The sequence below is a fragment of the Scatophagus argus genome, chromosome 3 (genome assembly GCF_020382885.2).
Source record: "Scatophagus argus isolate fScaArg1 chromosome 3, fScaArg1.pri, whole genome shotgun sequence".
Lineage (NCBI taxonomy): Eukaryota > Metazoa > Chordata > Actinopteri > Scatophagidae > Scatophagus > Scatophagus argus.
In genome coordinates, this window is record NC_058495.1 from 1515684 (window position 1) to 1537378 (window position 21695).

Sequence of the window (21695 nt, forward strand, 5' to 3'; positions counted from 1 at the left end):
CTTTATTCAGGAAATCTGAACTGCAGGGAGTTGATCATCTACTTCTCACATTTGCAAGGTACACTTCTTTGAGAAGAATTGTGCTTGTTTTGAATGATAAGCAAAGCTGCACTAGTCATGTGTAAAGGCACAGGGCCCTTACACAGACATGATTGCCCTCTGCACAGAGATGGTGTAACAGTGCTTTAGTGAATATCAGTGGTGGAATATCTCACTTGTGCCATGGTTGCAGACATAGCCTTAAGTTTATACAAGACAGTCAGTTTGATTTGTAATAGCAGGAAATACACAGGTGTGACTGATACTGATGACTGTAATGATGATTCCATATTGGTGTGTCTTTCCTTCCCAATGTGCCAGCATGGACAGAACCAGAGCTGCTACACCTATGTCAATATGCACTAAAAAAGTCTATTATGGATCTGAATAGTATTATGAATAGAGGCAAATCAGCCCAATAAATGAGAATTAATATCAGAAATTATAGTTTAGAAAGTGTTTAGAAAAGAAGGTCCCCTTTCTACTTAACATGCAAGATAAATTGAGGATAAAAGATGAGAGTGAATGTAATGATACGTCTCCTCTGTCAGAGGTTTCCCCAGCTGGCCTAGAGACTGAGGAAGGGATAGTGTTTCCCTGATATCAGCAGACGTGATTCAGAAACAAACATTTCTGCACTTCCTGTGCTGCTCCATATTAGTCACCATGAAGAACATGTGGTACGTGAGGGCCTCACTGTGTACTATACTGTACAGCTCCACTCTGACCACAGTTCACAGCGTCAGGGTTGCAGTAGCAGAAATGCTGCAGGGTAACTGGGTAGACATGACCTTTCCCCTTATTTGGTGGCTGTTGATGTGGAGGACTCCATCAGCCCAGTGGTCAGCTGCACGGCTGTATGGCTTTACTACTGCCACACTGTGCTGGTCTGACAACAAGACAACTGAGACACATCACATGTTTATTCCTGTTTTTTTTTCTTTTTCTCTTTTGACATAATTTTGACCTTTGACTGAAATGAACTCATGTGGCATCATTTGGATTAGTCCTTAAAACATATTCAGCAGAAAATGAACTGAAGTCATAGTTCTAATTATCTTTCATTTGCTGGTTTAGGAACTTGTGTTGGATATAGGGCTATGGAGTACTGACCAGTATCAACAATGTCAATGAGAAAATTACAAAAATGCAAACCTGAAAGACATTGCTTCTTTATTTTTTTACACAAGAAACATTTTTGTGAATTGAAAGTGATAATTTTATATTCCAGTTCATTTGTTAATTTTCTTAATGTGGCCTGTCCTCTTACAGATCACCATAGTGTAGAAAAAAAAGCTGTTCAGTTTTCCTCCTCCAAAACATAAATAACGAAAAATGAAGCAATCATCTTCACCACTTTGACAATACATAAATAAATGAACTTAATAAGCATCAGCAAATGGAGACATTTGCAGAAATGTACTAACATTTCTCGTTAGAAGCTCATGTAAATAATGCACATTTTCACTTTTTTTAAAGTTAATTTTAATTTTATTATTTTTTTTCTTTTCTTTTCTTTTTCTTCTTTTTTTTTATTATTTACCTATTTTTTTGGTAGCAGGGACACAAAGAATTTCACTGCACATTGTACCGTGTATGATTGTGTATGTGACAAATAAACCTATCTTGTATCTTGTATCTTGTAGAAGCTGACTGAGAGATACCAACATCGAAAGAGATATTGGCTATACAGCTTCCTCATCATAACTTCACTCGTGAACATGCTACAATATACACACACTGTAAATTTAGCTCAAAGTATAGCAGTCGCTTGGAACTCACTTCTGAATACTAGACAATCCCTAAAGCAGTATTAGTGGGAACATGAGTGAAAGTATTGACTGTGTAAATAAGCTTAAACAAAACTGGGTCAAAGTTTCTGGCTCAAAGCTGTGCTTTTTATTCTCCAGAGACTAGCCTCCATGCTCTATGAATATTCAGCTGCTGTCACTGTGTGGGTGGAGAGAATGGGGCTATAAATGACCACAGTATCTAGTAAAGGTGCGTTCTTGCCTTAAACTCAAACTCAAGCCGAGAGTGAACCTGTGACTAGAACAAACAAATATCACAGTAAGTTATTTTATTTTCTTTTGAAAAATCAGTAGTAAAAGTGTGTATGCTGTATGTTAATGGGAAATTAGATTGCTGTTATATTGGTATATTTTCAAATAACTAGGAGTTGCATGTAGTCTACCATAAAATCTGACACGTAAAGTTGTTTTAAGAGGAAATGATTTTATTTTTGTATTTATTCTCTAACCTAGTAAACTGTGGCTTAAATTGTAATATATTCAAATGTCAAATGTATTTTATAACATGTAAATCCATTAAAGTGATCAGCTTAAAGTGCTGATCTATTGCCGAGTTGATATTTGATATGTAATTCCCAGAGCCCAAAGCAATATCTTAAATGAATTAACCAGTCTGATCCCTAGTTTAAATAGGCAAAAGCATTGCATTTAGAACGATATGAAACAGACAAAGGACGTTTCTGCACATCTGAAAATGACTTAGTCTGTGCCTCAGATACGAGTTTTTAAAAAACATTCTTCATTTGCATTTTTTTTTCATTTTAATCTAGATCAATCAAGGTCTGCATATGATATTCAGCAGAACCAGTGAAACTGGAAACATGGAGGAGCTGATCCCTTTCGCCAAAGAGATGCTGAGTCAGAAACCCAGCTGTGGTTTGCTTAAGGTCTACCTGGTGGGTTCAGTGTTCGCAGTGCTGGGGACAGTCATCGGTCTGGTGGAGACCGTGTGTCACCCTTTCACCTCTGGTGAGGAGATGGATACAGAGATGATCCTCATGTTGGCACGGGAGCGGAGGACTGTTGAAGCTGAGCTCCAGCACAGTGTTAAGAGCCAGGAGGAAGAGGAGGAGGAGGAGGAGGAGGAGGAGGCTCGTGAAAATGGGGCCACAACCCAGACAATGACCCTCTCCAAGACTCATAGACCCAGTCAACGGAGCATGGCCAACCGTCTGCATGCTTCCTAAAGGGGTGAAACCCAAGTGACTTGAGATATTCATTGTTACACCACTGACTTGTGCAACACGTGCATAGTCTGAAGCTTTACAGACAGCTAAATTAGAAGTGGCTGAGCTGCCTGCTGTTTTGTGCTGCTTATTAAATACGCCTTCTGATGCTGTCAGAAATGTTTATCTGTGTACCTATACGCACTGGGCATGAAAGATCCCCAAAGGCCCCAGTGACAGCCTACATGGAAGAGCTGACATGTTTTGACATAACTCAAATGGAAAAAAAACAAATCATGGACAGATATGGACAAAACATGAAGAACTGACAAATGTGTCATAAGTTCATCCTCTTTATCAAACAGTGATCTACAGGTTAATGTGAATCTTGTCAGGATACAAGACATGAAAACCCTGAGATAAATAAAACATCCATTACGCATGCCTGTCTTTCTCAGAGACAAAAGGAAAACAGCAGACAGACAAAACTATGCTCTACAGGGTCCATTTTGTCAAAGGTTAGGACTTCAGAACTTGAAGTTAGGAGTTATGAGGAGTATGTGAAGACAGCATTGTGTTGAGATACTGTCTGGCTGTGGTAAACTGTTGTGTAACGCCACCTGTTGTCTGGTGGGTGTATATGATCTGCCACTCCACCTACATCCTGTGTTCAAGGAGAGCAATGTTTGCTGAAAACTTTAATACTGTATATACAACACTTTTTTCATAACAATAAAGGTGATATTTTATTTATCATATTTTATTTGATTTGTTATGTCTTCTCTCCCGCTGGTTTGTTTGCTGTATGGTTTACAATCTATTTTTGTATCCTCAGGGTCCAGCCCAATGAACTCCAGTATCCCCTCATCAAAACCATTATTTATTTTCCAGATGTGTTCATTTATTGCAAACTAGATGTTATTTAACTATTAATCATATAAAACACAATATAATAGCGGATGTTACAACATTTTATAAAATTGATTATTGGGTTTACACTTGCATTAGTATGAACTGCATTCATAGTCCAAACACATGGAGTGGCAAATCCAGGGAAGCATTTTTACATTATGCTACTTTAGGTTGTCTATTTCATTAGTTTATCCATAACTTTTAGCTCAGCCTTTGCTTTTAGCTATTATCAACTATTTATCTTATCTGCTCATTTTGCTAACTAGTTTTCAGGTAGTCTTTGCAGTAACCACTTAATGAATTGTTATAGGGGGACAAGGGGATAAAATGTTCCCCCATCAACCTTGTGACACCTATGGAGTTTCTGACAACCACTTCCAAAGTCAGGGTTATAGACCCATATATATATATACATATAAATAATAAAAGCCCAACGTTTTTTCAGAACACAGAAAGATTTTCTTTCAAATTAGACTGCGGCAGTTACAGGTTCTTGACTTTAAGCACAGCAATTCGAAAATTGCAATTTGTAATACGAGCAATCTATTTAAAAGGATTTGCTAATGATACTTAAAGGTTAAGCTAACTAAAGTTTTGTTTGAAACGTGCCAATCTCCTCAGTTTTGCCACGTTCAACCTTGTCTATCATCCCTGGTGCTTCTTCACACTTACTTATTTATTTGTTGAGGAATCTGCCTCTCTCTCTCAAGTACTTTGACATAATTTTGCATAATTTGTTTCTCTTTAGCAGCAGGTGTGTTTTGCACGTCTAACTGTGTTTTAATCGTACAAATTTCATAATAAAAATGGGGTTAGGGTATTAGATGAAGCACTTAACCGGTCAAGGCAGATGGCCACCCATCTTGAACTGGGGTCTGCCCAGTGGTTTCTGCCTTCTAAAAGGCAGTTTTTCCTCACCACTGTCGCCAAGTGCTTGGTAAAGGGGGAATGTTGGGTTCTCTATATTACAATTTAATTAAAGAGTTTGGTCTAGACCTGATCTAATTGGAAAGTGTCATGAGATAACTTTTGTTGTGAACTATATAAATAAATTGAATTGATTGAATTGAATAGATGAAATGTGTCTTATTGGTAACAGTTTATTCATTTATCATGTTAATATATATAAATTGTATTGTCAGGGATATACACCAATCATCCACAACATTAATAGCTACCACCTGCTTATTATTTTTGTACACCCCCTTTGTGCTGCCAAAACAGCTCTGACTTGTCTGAGAAGGGGACACAGGACCTCTGAAGTATTTTGTTTTCACCGGCATCAGAATGTTGGATGCTCTGGGCCCTGTGCATTGAAGGGTGGGGGGGTCGTTCCATAATGTTTAGGTGGGAGGTGTGTGTCAAAGAACATCCACATAATTGCCAGACCCTGAAGCTAAAGTTAAAAGTTTAAGTTAAATTAAAAAAAACTTGCTTTGCAGTTAAACCAACCTGTCATGTTCCTTTGTGCTCACTCCTCCATCCACAGCAAACATTTTGTTTAGTAGCACAAGTGTAGCTACTAACATTAACAGTTGCTTTATCCTAGAATGCACAAGTCCAGGGCTCTGGAGCTCCAGTACCTGAATACAGTACAATGCAATATTAATGTTGCATGTGGCTTTGTAGCTACCTATATCCACACAGACTCAAGGCTGTAAGTTCTACATATGTACACCCAGGGAAAAAACTTGCATCCTTAAGCTGTTAACTTTGCCTCAGGTTGCCCTCACAGTCAGTAAATCCATTATCACTGAGTTCCAGGCGAACACCAGGTGTAAAAGTACGCTTAACAATGTGTGTAAACCTGAGATACTCATTAAGATGCACTGCGCTGTTGATTGTTTGCTCTGAACCCCTGCTGTGTTGATGGCTGACTGCAGATTTTATAGGGTCAAGCGATGGTTCAGCCAAGCAATAGATCCAGCAGCATGGCTCACTGAGATAACACAGCAACAATGGAACAATGACGCTGGCACGTGAACACACATGAGTGGGAGGCCAATATAACCCTGGATAGTACAGGCAGCACTTAGGGCTTCTCTGTGCTCAGTTAAGGATCAGTTTTAGTTGCTTTAGGCATTAAGATTTTTATCTTAAACCTCAATTCTACAGATAAGATGGATTTAATACAGTTTAAATGTTCTTTTTCCTGCTGTATAGCTTTATACATTTGTGAAACTATGCAGCTGGGTAGAAAAATTCTTTAGCTAATGAAAAGCAAGGCAAACAGAGTCAAAGTGTTGCCTGCTTCAAGAGGTCAAAAATCATTTTCTGGCAGTAATGTGTCTGTAGAAAGTTTGTCTTGTGTAAGCACTTTTAAAATTATGAACCCTTTAGCTGCACAACTTAGCAGTTTAACTAGGGATCAAAAGGACAATTACAGAAAGACAAATCAGAGTGACAGAAGGGTTGCGAAAGATTTTTTTTTTTTTTTTTTTTTGCAGTGTTTCATAGAAACCGGGATTTGACTTGAAAGGTTGCCAGTGGATACCACCAGAGGCAACACAAACAGAGCTGCAGCCCCCTCCTCCCTCCCCCAGGCTTTGCTTTCAGGGTGCCAGTCACATTAGTTATCTTAGACAGCTGTCTCTGAGCTGCAGGTGGGACAAACGTGACAAACTCACACAACTTGACTCCTCTCTGATGATGTGTTTGGATTTGTCCCTCGGTGTACGTAGTGTTTAGCTTCACTGACATGTGGGTGAAAATGTCATAAATTGTGATGTTTAGTTTATTCCCAAAAGCAGCTATCAATACCTATGAAGAAAATGTAGATAACAGTAAATAGCAGTACATTTCTACTTTGCAACAACAAAACGCTACAGTATGTACATAACAACAAAAGACTAACAGTGAGACCATTGCACTGTTAATCTGTAAGTGCTGACCCCATTTTAAAGCTGTATTAACTGATGTTTTTTTGTTAGCTTGTTTTGTTTTTGGCCATTTGGGGAAGGAGGAAACACTACAAACAAGTTACTGTGGTGAACCTATCAGTAAACAGTTGCCTAGTTACACATCCAGCAGACACAGAGCAACATGATGAACATAAGTTCACTGTTTCCTCTAATTTTAGCCCTGTTTGGTTTCCATTAGATCCTGGAAGAAGTATGTGGCTGCTAAATGCTCCACCATATTCACCAGTTATTAACTTACTGTGTCCGTTTCCTGCTTGCTGCTGAGCAGATAGTGTATAGTGGGGATTTTTTTCTATCTGCCTGCTGCAAATGAGGCTGCTGAAAGCCAGAAAACAAACATACAATGACATTTCCAAGTATATGACAATCTAAGCTTTAATAATGTTTGACTCATTCTCGCAGTTTATTTAACACATTACATATAAAGTCAGTCAGATTCATATACTTCATATATACATATACATATACTATGCAGGAATTCCTGAAAAAAACAATAACCCTCTAGAAGTGTGTAATGCTGATCTGTTGACACCTGCCTTCTGTCTGTATTTTTTTTTTTTTTATGTTCTCATTATTTTGCTGTGTTCAGCACATTTTTGGAAAAAGACAGTTGAAATCTGAGTCTTATTCCCAGGTCATCAAATACTGATATTTTGGGTTGATGACTGCTCACAAACAGCAACTGATAAATCCGGTATGTGTGCCTTTAGAGGTTAAATATGTACAATACTGAAAGTTAATATAGCAGCAATAATGTTATGTAAAGATATAGTAAAGTAATGGCATACTGAACAGAGAATGATGTATCACAAACTTCTCTGTTCTTTGTTTTGGTAGCTGGGACAGCTGTACGTGCTTGTTAGTGATTATGAGTCAACATGGCAGCCTGGTAAGAAACTTATTAGACAAGACAAGACAACTTTATTTGTATAGCCCATTTTGACAAGCAGTTTGTCTCAAAGGGCTTCACATAACATCAGCAACATCCTCTGCCCTTCGACCCTCACATCGACTAAGGAAAAACTCCCAGAAAAGCCTTTAACAAGGAAAATAACAGCTAAACGGTACACTACAATAAGTTTCTGAAACATTTGAAGTATTAAACAGGCTATGCAGTAACAGAATCCTGATTCAAATTTGACCAGCAATGCCTAATTTTAAGGTCTGTGTTAAGGTTACAATAATTGGTACCTAAAAAGCAAGACACAAGAGACAAAGGGAACAGTTCAGAAACTGAAGTTTTACCAAATATTTAAACAAGAGTCCATGAATACTAGCTAATATGGGTCTCTGACTAATACTTCCAAAGGGGCTGAGGATGTCGGGCGACAGGTGAGTGCGCACGGTCTGAGAGAACAAAGGATTGGTGAACAGGTGAGTCTTACAGAAAGGTCAGTCGATTGAGGCAGTCCAGCAGAGCGAGGCAGGAAGGCTGGGGAGAGTAGGTGAACCTGGGCAAAAAAGCAGACAAGGTATTAGTGCCACAAAAAAACAGAGAATGAAAACTTACAGACAGAGAGGCCATTCACAATAGCACTAAGAAGCAGGGACAACCTGGCGATAGTGGAGGGGCAGGGCAGGAAGAGGGTGGCGTTGACTGCAGAGAACGATGAACAGGTGTGCAGGACAGAGGAATCCACGTACAAGAAACCAGATTGCCCTGCTCTGCTTAGGATTGGCTCCCGGTGAGATACACCACACACACACCCACCACACAGAGAGAGAGAGAGAGAGAGAGAGAGAGAGAGAGGGGGAAAGGGAAGGGGAGGGAGAGTGGACAAATACCAGAAAATACCAAATCCTAACACTCTGATGTAGGTTTCACAAATAGTGTGTGTTTTTACATATTTATTGTGTGAAAGACATTCTTTTGGTCTGAGATATTGGTGCTCTGGTGCTCTAAAGTGATCTCTATTTATTGGCAACGGATCTTGCATATTTAACCTTTAGATGCTTATTAAATGCAAGCTTAAAAGTTCTTAGCAAGACCATCTTTCTCAAACACTGACCTTCTCCAAAGAGTGATGCATATGAACATCTGAGTCAGTGAGAGCTGAGAGGATCTGTAATGTACTTGGTGTCGTGTGTGTGTGCTGTTTGATAGGTATACAGATACATGAGTATTGCTGTACAGTCTCAGCAGAAAGCAAGACACATAAAGAAGTCTGCATACCTCAGTGTGCTGCAGCCTGGCAACCCGGAGGTCAGAAACTAATTATGTTTAAGGTTTTATGCCTTACCAAGAACACATGTCAAAATCCCTAAAAAAAAAAAAAGAGTAAGTAATTGTGTAATGTAGTTACACAATACATAATGTAGCGAGGAGAGGAAAGGTTATGGAGGTACTCCATCTAGAGGATGCCACAAAGAAAGTTTGCCTGGTGGACACATGAACGCAAGTTGCCCCTCACAGTACTTGTTGCTTTATATGAAGTCAAGGAGGCTCTTTGCCAACAAGTAAACCATTGAAAGTTGACATTGAAATAGTGGTATCTGTTTCTATACTTTCTTGTCTCTGTTATACTTTTTTAGCCTTTCACTCTAAATAAATATTATCATATTCTTCATTTTATGTTTAACACATTGACATGCTACTATTTGATAATTAGCACAAAATGTACAGTTGAGGGTGATGTGAGTGTCATTATGTCTTTTGCATATCATTTGCAGGTGTGTGGTCATAAACCAAAGCACTGGCCTGCTAGCTGTAATATATTCCCTCTGAGAAAGGTGGTGTCTGTGACAGCACAAGATTATGTGCAGGACATTTCAGTGTGGACTGCTTCAGCAACTGCGTGGAGCATACAATAGAACTCTTCTCTCTCTCCCTGATAATGCTGCCCCGTGAGCATACACTGTCACTACAGGTTTACTTTTCAAATCAAATTCTTCCATATAGGATGCCCCACCTATTCCCTTTCGCTCAGATATAAGTCACAATATGGAAGCTAGATATTCTTAAAATGCAGTTTTGTCTGGACTTTAGGTTGATAAATTAGCACAGTTTTTTGTTGCAATTTGTCAAAGTTTATTTTGTGCACACAATAGCACATTTGAAGTTCATACTTTTTTAATTACCTCCAAGCAGACAAGACACTGAATGACTTTGTGTTCCACTGTCAGAACTTCACATTGGTTTATATGTGGGACAGCAGCAGACTGCTGGGAGGAGAGTGGAAAATCTGAAGAAATTTCTCCAAGGGAGAACAGCTGTTGTCACCGGGTGGTGACATTGTAGTACTGGGGCTTTGTCCTCAGAGCGTGTCCATGGAAAAGTTTTGGTCAACACTGTGTACTGCACGTGATACTTTCACTGCATGGCTAAACTGTTACTTCTAAGTAAAGCATGTTCACAAGAAATAAACATATATATAACCAAAAACGACTCACACTTACTTTTTACTGTGTCTTCTGAAAACTGACAGCTTCTTAAACAGAATGTACTGCCATCATAACATGTACGAGATAACTTCAAAACAGGTGAAATGTGCTGTGAACACAAAATGTTTTTCAAGAGATCCTAACACTAACAATATGATCCTAACAATATTGCGATCTAAAAACCTTTCTTTTTCAGATACATTCTTACTTTTCTACAGGCCATAGTCATACTGTACCCTGCTTTACCTTCTTATAATATAAACACACCACTCTCACCTGCATTATCACTGTTAAAGCATGCAAACCCCGGTTTAACCAAAGCTGTCCAGCTGTGCTCATGTCAGCCTCCTATACTGGACCACATCAGTCTAACCTTCACTAATAAGATTCTTGGTGCTATTTCCCTGCCTAATGCAGTAAATGTTCACCTTTGATCACAGCTCAGCATAAAGACGTTGTACCCACATCTCTAGCGTATATGCCCAGACTGAACAGACTCTCTGCTCTAAACAGCCGACATGGGCATATTTTCATCAGCACTGTTGGTGGCGGCCACCGTGCCTGTTGAGGTCCCATTGACAGGTGTGTGTGGGGTGACTTTTGCCAGTCGCTCCTTTCTGTGCGTGCAGCTGTGGCCACAGAGCTGGCAGGAGGCACATGCCGAGTTGCAGCAGGGTAAGAAGCGACAGATGCTGACGCGCCACAGGAACCAGCCAGGTGACCAGCAGCACCAGCAGAGCACCACACTGCCCACCACCACACCCAGGAGGATGTAGAGAACCAATAGGGATAGGGAGACTGGGGAGTCTGGGGATAAGAGCAAAATACAGTTATTTTTATTTACATCCATATTTAATTTATACAGGTGGAAAACACTTATATAATTTTAGCGACTTACTGTGTAATGCACATTCTATTCCCATACGGAAACAAATTCAAGTACAAGTATTCAAGTAGACATTTTTAGAGTTCAAGCTCTGTAGTATTCTACCACTACAAACTGCAACAGACAGAGGAAAGCTTGCACACCATTCACCACTGAGACTGCCACAGATCGGTCGGACCTCTCCTCTGTTCCTTGTTTGCCTTACACTGACACTCTCTCTCTCTGCTTTGCCCTCCTACTGTCGACATAAGACCGGTCCTTTGGAGGAGTTCATCTCTAAAGAGCCTCAGTGGTGCTAGCATTAGTGCAAACAGAGGTGCTAGTAGTAATAGTAGTAGTTCACAAAAATTAAATTTACCCCTACATGAGAACAAAAACTGCACTTAGAACTACATCAAGATTTATGTCTTTAGTAACGGGCTTGGGGCTGAGAGCTACAGAAAGAAGGGAAGATTGCATACAACTGCCATAAGAGTGTCTACAAACACCAACAATCCAGAAGCAATACAACTCGCCCATAATCATTTTAATCTGTGTGTCTGATACAGGTCCAAATCCAAACATATTAATAACAAATTATGTCTTCTAGCATACCTAAAGCTAACAGTCTTGACATGGATGTTGTACATACTCTGTAAGGGGTTGGCAGTAACAGCCATTTAAGCAATAAATAAACCTTATATACTGATGTGCCTGAAGCTCACTGTTAAGATTTCCGGCATTCACACACTTACAAAATAAAACAAATTCAACCATCATCAACAACTAATGCACCATCCAGTCTGTGATTCCTCCCTGTGGCAGACTGTCCGGGGTGTATTGAAATGCATCTCCGCTAACAAACAGCTGGCAATTTGCACAGCAGGCAAATGCGAATCCTCTTGTCTCACTCTCACTTGAACAGAAGAATAGCTGCTTTCTTAGGCCAGACTTGGCAAGGTCTTAAAAGCAATCAGAAGCTGACAGGCTGGCCCAGACAATGTGTTTGCACCTCTGGCACTGGAATAGAGAGAGATCACTCAAAAGGCTGCTCTTTGCCATGAGAATCCATCACTGTTTATTGGTTTAGGAGTCTTTGGGTGAAATTAACAACTCATTGGTCACCTCCATTAGTTTTATGCCCTGTCATCAGGAAACTTTGCATCCAAATGGGAACTAAGTTAATTTGTTTACCAACCAACCCACTGCAGAACATAAGCATAACCATGTCTCTGCTTCAGGTTCAGGCTGGGCCCTGGTAACCCTCCAGGCAGGGTACACTTGCCCATGGTTTTGCCCCATATTCCACGACGGTATTGTTGTTGCAACAGGCCATCCAATCTTTGTATAGTTGGAGTGACAGCTTGGTTCACATTGCCGGTAACTTGTCAAACTTGTTCCTGGTCAGAGTTGGACTCTGCCAGGGTCGCCCTTTGCCATCAGTTGTGTTCACAATCTTTATGGACAGAATTTCTAGGCGCAGCCAAGTGGCAGAGGGTCTCAGGTTTTGTGACCTTAGGATTACGTCTCTGCTTTCTTGCGGACGATGCAGCCCTATTGGTGTCATCAAACAGTGACCTCCAGATTGTGTTGGGATGGTTTGCAACCAAGTATGAAGGAGCTGGGACGAGGATCAGCACCTCTAAGTCTGAGGCCATGGTTCTCAGCCCGAAAAGAGTCGATATCCTCCGGGTCGGAGGATAATTGCTGCCCCAAGTGCAGGAGTGCAAGTATCTTGAGGTCTTGTTCACAAGTGAGGGAAAATGTAGCGGGAGATTGACAGTCAGCTTGGGGTAGCGTCTGCTGTGATGTGGATGCTGTACTAGTCTGTTGTGGCGAGAGATGATCCAAAAGGCAAAGCTCTCAATTTAGCAGTCAACCTACGTCTCAACCCTCACCAATCATCTCAAGCTGTGGGTAGTAACCGAAAGAACACGATCACAAATATGATCATTCCAGCTTCCATACAGCTGGAATGAGTTTCCTTCACAGGGTAGCTGGGCTCAGCCTTAGAGACAGGGTGAGGAGCTTGGATATCCGGGAGGGGTTCAGAGTAGAACTGCTGCTCCACTACATCAACAGAAGCAAGTTGAGGTGCCTCTCGGATGTCTCTCTGGGGAGCTGTTTTGGGCATGTCCATCCGGGGGAAGACCCCAGGGCAAACCCAGGACACAATGGAGGGATTACATCTCTTGTCTGGCCTGGGTATCTCTCTGGATGAGCAGGTGGAAGTGGCTGGGGAGAGGATGGGTTGGGCTTTCCTACTGAGACTTCTGGCCCCGTCCTGGACCCGGATAAGTGGAAGAAGACGAACAAACAAACAAACTAACTAAGAAATTATGATTTCTGCTGGAGGATACTGTTTCCACCAGCTGAATTAAGGAATATGTAACATGTCACAATGGTCACTAACCTGTTCCTGACTCATGACTGGGAGCACTGTCTGGCATGCCACAGTTCATATGTGAGCCAATTGGCACTGTGGGTGGATTCACAAAAGGTGGCCGTGGGGTTGCTATTGCCGGTGGAGGTTCAGGAGGTAAAAGCTGACCTGCTGATGAAGGACATATTTGGGTCAAATGATAGAATATTTTGTTGTACTGCAAAGACACCTCATTAACATTTTTATAGCAAATTCAGTAATTTACCCTGCCAACACAACACTGAAGTTCGAAACTTCCTTTTGGAGCATTAACTGTGAGACACTAAATATGCTGTACTAAAAACAGGGGGTATATCTTTAAATATCAGTGTGTGTCACCACATTGCATAACTGACCTTTACAACCTGTCGTCAGGTTTTCCTCCAAGTCACTTCCATCCCCACAGTTGTCAATGCCTTTATCATCACACACCAAACTGAGAGGAATACACTTCCCATTCCTGCAGGTGAAATAAGGCTCACTGCTGCACTCTGATTGGTTAAAACCTGAAGGAGGAGGTTATAATTGAGGGATCATGGGAAGAGAGAAAACATCCTGTCAGCCATGAAAACATGTGAGCGGAGTTTGATGCAGATTTAAAGCAAAAACAAACTAACAAACATATTGAATGCATTTCAATCCTCAATTTGTTTGCTAGTGACTAGTATTCTTCTTCCCAGCCTCTCCTGGAGCAGTGCTATGTTTCTTGTGAAACACTTGTCTACATGCACTTGATAACTTACTGTTTTATCAGTGACACTGCTGTTACGGTTCCACAAATGGCTATTATAAAGGTCATTATATATATGTTATTATCTTGTAACTATAATAATGAGCCTGGTGCAACAGTGTACATCTACATTTTTCATACATGTAGTTTAGAGTTACATTTACTTTCACTGATGCAACACGTTTTCCAATTTTATTTCCCATGGACTTTGTTCTCAGAGCTCATCAATGTAACACTGTTTACAAGAAAACGCTAATATTGCAGATCTCAGTGCCTCTTTGCAGTACATGAACAAACCATGAGTCAGCTTTTTATGTTGTGCCTCAAGTCCGGTGCAGTTCAGATGTTTCTGTTGTTAGTTTTGTGTACTACTTTATGCCACTGTGAACTGTCAGCTAGATGTCCACGTAACCATGAGGTAAAATTCCGTGCATGATAAATTGCCCAGCTGAAGTTTCAAGTATCTTCAAGTATAGTGCAAGTGTACACAGTGTACAGAAATTAAGTGAAACCAGCATAAAATAAAGGAACAATATTATCATATACTTAAGTTGTAAAATATTGGACATAATGTAGAGAACAATTAATTTGTAACAAACCAACCACCAAATCACCAACACTAGATATGGCAATATGTATTTCCATATATATAATATACGGTAATATTTTTGAATACTCCTAATAGAGTGCTTAGTTGATTTTGTACAGTTTATGTTGTTGAATGGCATTATGTATAGATCTGTTGTTCCTTCAGGGTAATGAATAATTTAAACCTATGTGACGGATACTTGTGCTAAATGCTGTTAAAGCTGAACTGTGCATGTCTTTGTGATGGTTTGGGGTTTCAGTTGAACTATTTCAGCTGCTCGATCCGTACGTCAGAGTTGTGCACTTACAGTCCCACAGACTGTACATGATTACTTGTGTTATTTATTTATGTCAACTTTTATGTATGCTGTGGGTTAGGTGGAGAAAATAACCATAAATGCTCTATTTAGTCCACGATGAGCAACCACAGATGACACTGTATGTGACAATATGAAAACAATATGACCAACCGCCTAATAATGAGTAGATCTCCTTTTTGCCACAAAAACAGTCCTGACCCATCCAGGCATGGACTCCACTAGACACTGTAAGGTACACTATGGTAGCAGATCCCTTAAGTCTTGATCAGACTTGTTTTTCCAGCACACCCCACAGATGCTCAATTGGATTGAGATCTAGAGAATTTGGAGGTCAACTCCAAGGTCAACACCTTGAACTTGTTGCTGTGTTCCACAAACCATTTTGGAAACATTTTTTGCAGTGTGGTAGGGTGCATTATCCTGTGAACAGCCACAGCCATCAGGAAATGTTGTTTCCATGAATGGGTGTAGTCAGTCAGCAGCATGTTTAGGTAGGTGGTGTTTTTGGTACTTTTTTGTCTGTTAATGCCAAATTTGATTAGGAGTATATGAGTATGAAAAGGCGGCGGTATACAAAATAGATGGATGAGTATGAAAAGGGATTTGCTGAAGTTCAAGTTTTAGTGTCACAGAAATAACTTTCTATACAAATTGCACTGATTGACTCCTATTTAATGAATTCTTTTGACTCACCTAGGCACTACAGTTGATGAAACAGTCTTTTGTTAGTCTTTAAAGCTTAATCTGCCTCTCTACTTCACTTGACCTATCTTTTAGACTAAAGTCTGTTTGTGTTCAGTAAACACTGTTCAGTGGCATCCAGAAAAATCTATTTGATATTAACCAATGAGGATGAGAACACATAGTTTTAGTGAACAAACACCTGAAAAGAATAGTTCACAGGAAACCTTAGCAACAATACTGATCTTTCATGCTACATTACCAGTTAACGTTCACAGCCAAAACTAACCATGTATCCATGTGTTAAACTTAGATAGGTTAGTTTTAGTGCTATAAACTTAATGGATGATGATTGACTGTACCTTTAGGTAAGTGGCTATCGACAGAAACTGATAATGCACTCCAAGGTGTGTGGTTATATAAAATAATAGAGGACCATTATTTTATATAACCACACATCTTGCAGGGCATTATTTTCTGATTTGAGGACATGAGTATTTTATCATTGTCATACATTGGTTTATGTACGTGTATCTCATATCTCAAATGCCTGTAAGACATTAAGCATCCGTGACATAGATGGACATGTCTGTGTGTTTTTTACCCAGTCTGAAGGAGGTGAAGTCCCCCACAAAGTCGACTCTGGGCTGAGTCCCCCTGGTCACCAGCCTCAGGGTCAGGTAGTTTCCTGTGGACAGCACTGGCCGAGGAGGGCTCTTCCCACACAGAGGAGGTCCAAGGGTAGGAGAGCTCCTGTCTCGTCCATCGTAGAACTGAACGTATGAGCCAGCATGACACGGATCCCCTGAGCTTTCACCAGAGGTGGGCTCCAGTCTGGGGTTGAGAGGGGCAGAGCCACGAGGAGACTCTGGGAGGACAGGGGCTGGACTCAGAGGGGCCACTCGTAGTAAACTGTAAACCAGGAAGAAGCGGAAGTGAAACTGAACCTTGTCTTTAGGGGTGCTGGCCTGCATGGTGAGGTGGCAGTCAGTCCCCATTGTAACAAAGTAATACTTCTTAGATTCCTGATGTGAGTTGACGATCATGCCATCACCCCGGATTGTCTGGCCACAGAAGTCCACCACGTTCACTGACAAGGAACAGAACAAACTGGTCATTCAGACATTCTTTTGCTGAGTGCAGAACCCGGTATTCCGATAATTTAACATTTCAGTTGTGATCAAGAGAAAACTTCTGTGTCTGATGTGTCAAGATAATGCTGAAATTAAACCACTATCTCAGAAGAGTCAGTATAGCCAGAGGAAACTGATTAATCGATTAATTGATAGAACAAAGTTATTTTATTATTTTGGTAATCAGTTAATTATTTTCATAGTTTTTACATTTTTTGCACTGTTGATCGGACAAAAGATGCAATAAGAAGGCATAATTTCAGAATTATCATATATATATATATATATATATATATATATATATATATTGACCGTACTCTTCCTCGACCTCCAGTGCTTGTTGGCATTTTATTGCTCTTCTCTTTATTATGCTATATGTTTAATTAACTAATTAATAATGTTAAAGATTAGGTTCACTGTTTTTCAGGTCTGTCTTCACAACAGTGAGGTGCCCATATGAATACTGAAATCGCTTTTGCTTGCTGTGATCATTCTTCCTGTTTACCCCACTGAAGCCGGGGGGCGGGGGGCTTTGAAGATCCCTTCCTAACTTGCCTACAATCTAAGTGATGGGGGACAAAATCTGCAATCCCTTTTTTGTGAAGTTAAAATGAGACCCAAGCCCGAGTTAAACAAATTAAGCAGATTTCTTCCAAACAGTATATAATTCCCTTATTTTGTTAACATTCCTCCACTGTAGGAGTTTTAAAAAAGTACTCACTTTAGTATTGGGATACTGTGTTTGCTTATTGTATTGATTCTCAGTATCAGTTTTTTATTAGTAGTTAACGTGGTTAACATGGAAAGACTCACCCTTGCCCTTGACTTCATTCTTTAAGATATAGGATGGTTTGGATAACTGAGAATCTTCTAAAATGCTGTTGAAAGGTCAACTACATTAAAATTCCATTGAAGCTATTGAGTTATTTTGTCACACAGAGTTTGTTGTAGAAGTACAAACTCACACACATCAAGAAGAGCAGCTCACTGCTCATTCACAGGCAGGACCAGGACAGATGGGTGGGCAGATCCGGCTCCAGCAGCCCCCACCCAGCCACCCACTGCCCCCTGCCTCTGGGCTGCAGGCCAAATAATGAGAAAATTTACAATCACCACTGGAGTTTATTAGCTCTGTTTCCCTGGGAGACAACTCGATCCTCCTGCACTGACCTCCAGGAATGTCCCAAAGCCTGGGAGCCCCTGTTGGTGGGAACAGCTCATCCCCTCTGCACCGCATTAGTAAATAGAAAGCCATAGGGGACACTGTTCAAAACATGGGTGATCAGAGGACACCGAGTCCCCAGTAAAGATTTTTGCAGGCTGAAAATTCTCTTTTTTAAAAACTCTTGTTAAAAGCTATGATTGTAAATGGATTGTATTTCAGAGAAAAGAAAATGCAGAGGGCAGATGAGGGCCTGGGTGACACACTGTAGTGAGAAATGTCTCGGAGACAGCATTGTGTGGAAAAGGGCAGCAGGCCCACTGTCTATCCTTGTATTATCCTAACACCAGTGACTCAACTCAGGCTTCCATTATGTCACTGAAACACTGAAACTTATTCAGTCTGTTCTGTGTGCTAAACAAGGTAATAAATTATACAGCTGACAGATCAAAAATTAAAAACCAAAACAACTGAACATCATCGAATGTCATCACAGGGATGCAATATTTTTTTAGAACCGATTTCTAACATTAAAAAAAAATCTATAATTTCATATATATATATATATATATCAGACTGATATATTATCAGTCACATAATAGACAATTTGTATTAATGGGTCTATTTATCGTTCCAGGTTCGAATCCCGGTCTGGGCCCTTCTATGTGGAGTTTGCATGTTCTCCCTGTGCCTGCGTTGGTTTTCTCCGGGTACTCCGGCTTCCTCCCACAATACCAAAAACATGCACATTAGGTTAATGGGCTACTCTAAATTGCCGCTAGGTGTGAGTGTGTGCGTGAATGGTTGTCTGTCTTTGTGTGTCAGCCTTGCAACCTGACTGCTGGTCTCCAGGGTGAACCCCACCTCTCACCCGTAGTCACCTGGGATAGGCTCCAGCCCCTCATGACCCTGACGGATAATCATCATCTATAATGTCATCATTCAACAGCTTCTGATAATACAAATGTTGTACTTCAGTAGAATTTTCTACAAAGGCATATAGGTGAGAGTGACTCAGCAAGCGCCACATCTGCAATCTGAGAGGTGGTCGTATGCACGGTGAACATCAAGCATCTGATCATGATTGTTGAAATTCTAATGCACTTTTAATGCAGACTTTTCAATATGCATTTAAAGTGCATCGCGACAAAAGAATAACACAACTTTTTTTGATAATAAATGTCCATTCTATATGTAATCACAACTGTAAACTGTGTGAAGAATACACGATCTCTTCTGAACACGCTGGTATGGCTCTTCAAACAAAAGAAGGCAGAAGCTACAAAGTGTATTATCTGTCTGCTGGATACGAGGAATAAAACTGTAATAAAAAAATAATACTTCTGTAACAGTGCCACTATGTTGTGGTTGACCTTAGCTTTCTATCATACCAGACTACTTTTACCAGGCCTATAGGGGTCAGTGATAAGATACCGCAGTAGGTCTATCTCAACATCCAAATGTTCATGTAGGTATTTAGTGTCAAACGGGAAAAAAAGTGTTATTGTGCGCTGTGAGTGCACTAATTTAAATTCAATTCAATTTATCTATATAGCACCTTATACAATCAAAATTGTCTCTAGATGCTTTATAGAGACCCAGAGCCTGAACCCCCGAGCAAGCAGTCAGTGGCAAGGAAAAACTCCCTTTTAACAGGAAGAAACCTTGAGCAGGACCCAGCTCACAAGGGAGAACCATCCTGCTGATAGTCGGCCGGGTTTAAACATCATCCAAACATCAGCAAACTGACAACGAGCCGCGTTCCTCTCTCTCCACCCTCTGCTTTAAGTCTTACCGGTCTCGATGGCCGAGCAGCGCAGAGCCACGAAGCAGAGCAGGAGCAGCAGCCTGAGCACACGCTGCCAACAACTCTCCAACTCCACCTCCATCCTCCAGGCTGAGACAGCAACTAACAGAGTCAGCTCAACGAGTCATTCCAACTTCCCATCAACTTGGCATATCTGGACTCAGAAGAAGAAGAAGAGGAGAAGACCGTAGCGCAAAGTGGACGAGAGCGCAGGACAGGAGGAGTGTGTCCAGCCTGGGACAACGTGCTGTGGGCTGAGTCCAGCCGCTCTGCTCTCCATCATAAACACTCTCCCGCTTTTACTCCAGCTCAGCCTCCTCTCGCGCCCGTCACTTCACGTTTCCTGTCATCTCCATGACAACAGCCGGCCAATCAGGTGTCAAGAAAGTGTGCGTGCGTGCGTGAGTGGGTGTGCGCTTCTGGTTTCATTGTGTGTAATGACAGATAAGTGATAAATAACATACAACTGTAGCTTTATCATAACAACAAACAGAATTGTATGCATTGCTATATAAAGACAGGTTCAGGTACATTTTTAGTGAAGATATAGAAGAAGAAGAAGAAGAATCAGCTTTATTGATAGTATATATCTATTTACATACACACACTGAATTTTTCTTCTGCATTTAACCCATCCTTAGCTGAACACACACATGCAACACCAGTCAAATTACATGCAGTGAAACACACACAGGAGCAGTGGGCAGCATCAAGCACCCGGGGAGCATATTGGGGGGTTAAGTGCCTTGCTCAAGGGCACATCAGCTGGCTAATGGGAGGTGGTTGGCAGCATTTATCGCATTAATCACTCTACCACACCCAAATTTTTCCTGTCTGTCCGGTGGGGGAATCGAACCGGTGACCCTCCAATCACAAGCCGCTTCTCGTGTATGTGGAAAAAGTACATGTAAAAATAAACAAGCGTGTATGTTCATGGTAATGAGGGAATGTGTCTGTGCAAGTTTACACCCTTCCCTCAGATTTGTTGACAATGAGAAGAATCTAAATTATTACCAGATCTTATTATTATTGCATTTAAATACCAACTGATTTGTTAGTTTCAAGATTAAGTTATCTTCACTGGCTTTGAGAGGCCACGGTCAATTATAGTTGCTAGCGCATTTTGGTCAGATTTGGAGGGAACCAACTAAAGATGACTGAAACATTATTGGAAACATTTCTATCTAATACCATATTTCAGTAAGTGCACGACCACAAGACAGAAGCAAAGGTATTGAGAAATTCTATAAAAATGAAGCTAAATTTTGAATGTGAACTAAGGCACTGATGATGAACAGGGGAGCAATCATTCAGACCATCTGACTTCCTCTGTGTCTCTACACCAAAAAAAAAAAAAGAAAGAAAGAAAGAGAAGATGCCAACGTCTTGGAGAGAACGCATGACTGTGTCTGCTTCTGAAACGGCAAGAATAATAATAGAAACGGTGTATAACAGAATAACAGAAAAGTTTGTGCAGCCTTTGTAGGTTTCCAGAGGCCAAAGTGGCATCCTCAGCTTGCTTCTTTTGTCCAATCAACAGTCCGAAACCCAAAGACTCTTCATTTACTCCTTTTAGTATCAGAAATGACAAAGAAAAGCAGCAAATCCTTACATTTCACAAGCTGGAACCAGCAAATGTTTGACATTTTTGCTGAAAAGAAAAGAGACTGAAATGATTCATTGATTATCCAAATAGTTAACAGCTAGTTTTCTTTAGATAAACTGACTAATTGTTGCAGCTCTAGCACTGTGAGTTT

At 40.6% G+C, this 21695-nt stretch overlaps 2 protein-coding genes across 4 annotated transcripts; one reads left to right on the forward strand and one right to left on the reverse strand.

Moving 5' to 3' along the window:
• Positions 1 to 1951: 1951 nt before the first annotated feature.
• On the forward strand, positions 1952 to 3779 carry LOC124054350 (G0/G1 switch protein 2-like). Its single transcript, XM_046380236.1, has 2 exons — positions 1952 to 2109; positions 2621 to 3779. Exon 2 carries the CDS (start codon positions 2639 to 2641, stop codon positions 3035 to 3037), a length of 399 nt encoding a protein of 132 aa, XP_046236192.1. The 5' UTR covers positions 1952 to 2109; positions 2621 to 2638; the 3' UTR covers positions 3038 to 3779.
• A 5517-nt stretch (positions 3780 to 9296) lies between these two features.
• Positions 9297 to 20271, reverse strand: ldlrad2 (low density lipoprotein receptor class A domain containing 2). 3 transcript variants are annotated; one of them, XM_046380260.1, is made up of 6 exons: positions 19927 to 20271; positions 16851 to 16926; positions 16441 to 16748; positions 13874 to 14023; positions 13509 to 13649; positions 9297 to 11037 (listed from the first exon to the last, which is right to left on the reverse strand). In XM_046380260.1, exons 1-6 carry the CDS (start codon positions 20018 to 20020, stop codon positions 10736 to 10738), a joined length of 1071 nt encoding a protein of 356 aa, XP_046236216.1. In that variant the 5' UTR covers positions 20021 to 20271; the 3' UTR covers positions 9297 to 10735. The 3 variants fall into 3 exon arrangements, with proteins under 3 accessions (XP_046236216.1, XP_046236211.1, XP_046236203.1); XM_046380255.1 differs by having other exon boundaries at positions 13509 to 13646; positions 16441 to 16926; XM_046380247.1 differs by having other exon boundaries at positions 16441 to 16926.
• Positions 20272 to 21695: the final 1424 nt, after the last annotated feature.

Bases quoted from the DNA above. Each gene is read 5' to 3' on its own strand.
- ldlrad2 (XM_046380247.1), bottom strand. From the start codon at position 20,020: ATGGAGGTGGAGTTGGAGAGTTGTTGGCAGCGTGTGCTCAGGCTGCTG. The intron at 13,650-13,873 runs GTCAGTTATGCA...GTCCTTCATCAG, and splicing joins CCTGACGACAGGTTGTAAAG to CAGGTCAGCTTTTACCTCCT. The intron at 11,038-13,508 runs GTTAGTGACCAT...TCTTATCCCCAG, and splicing joins CAGTCATGAGTCAGGAACAG to ACTCCCCAGTCTCCCTATCC.
- LOC124054350 (XM_046380236.1), top strand. From the start codon at position 2,639: ATGATATTCAGCAGAACCAGTGAAACTGGAAACATGGAGGAGCTGATC.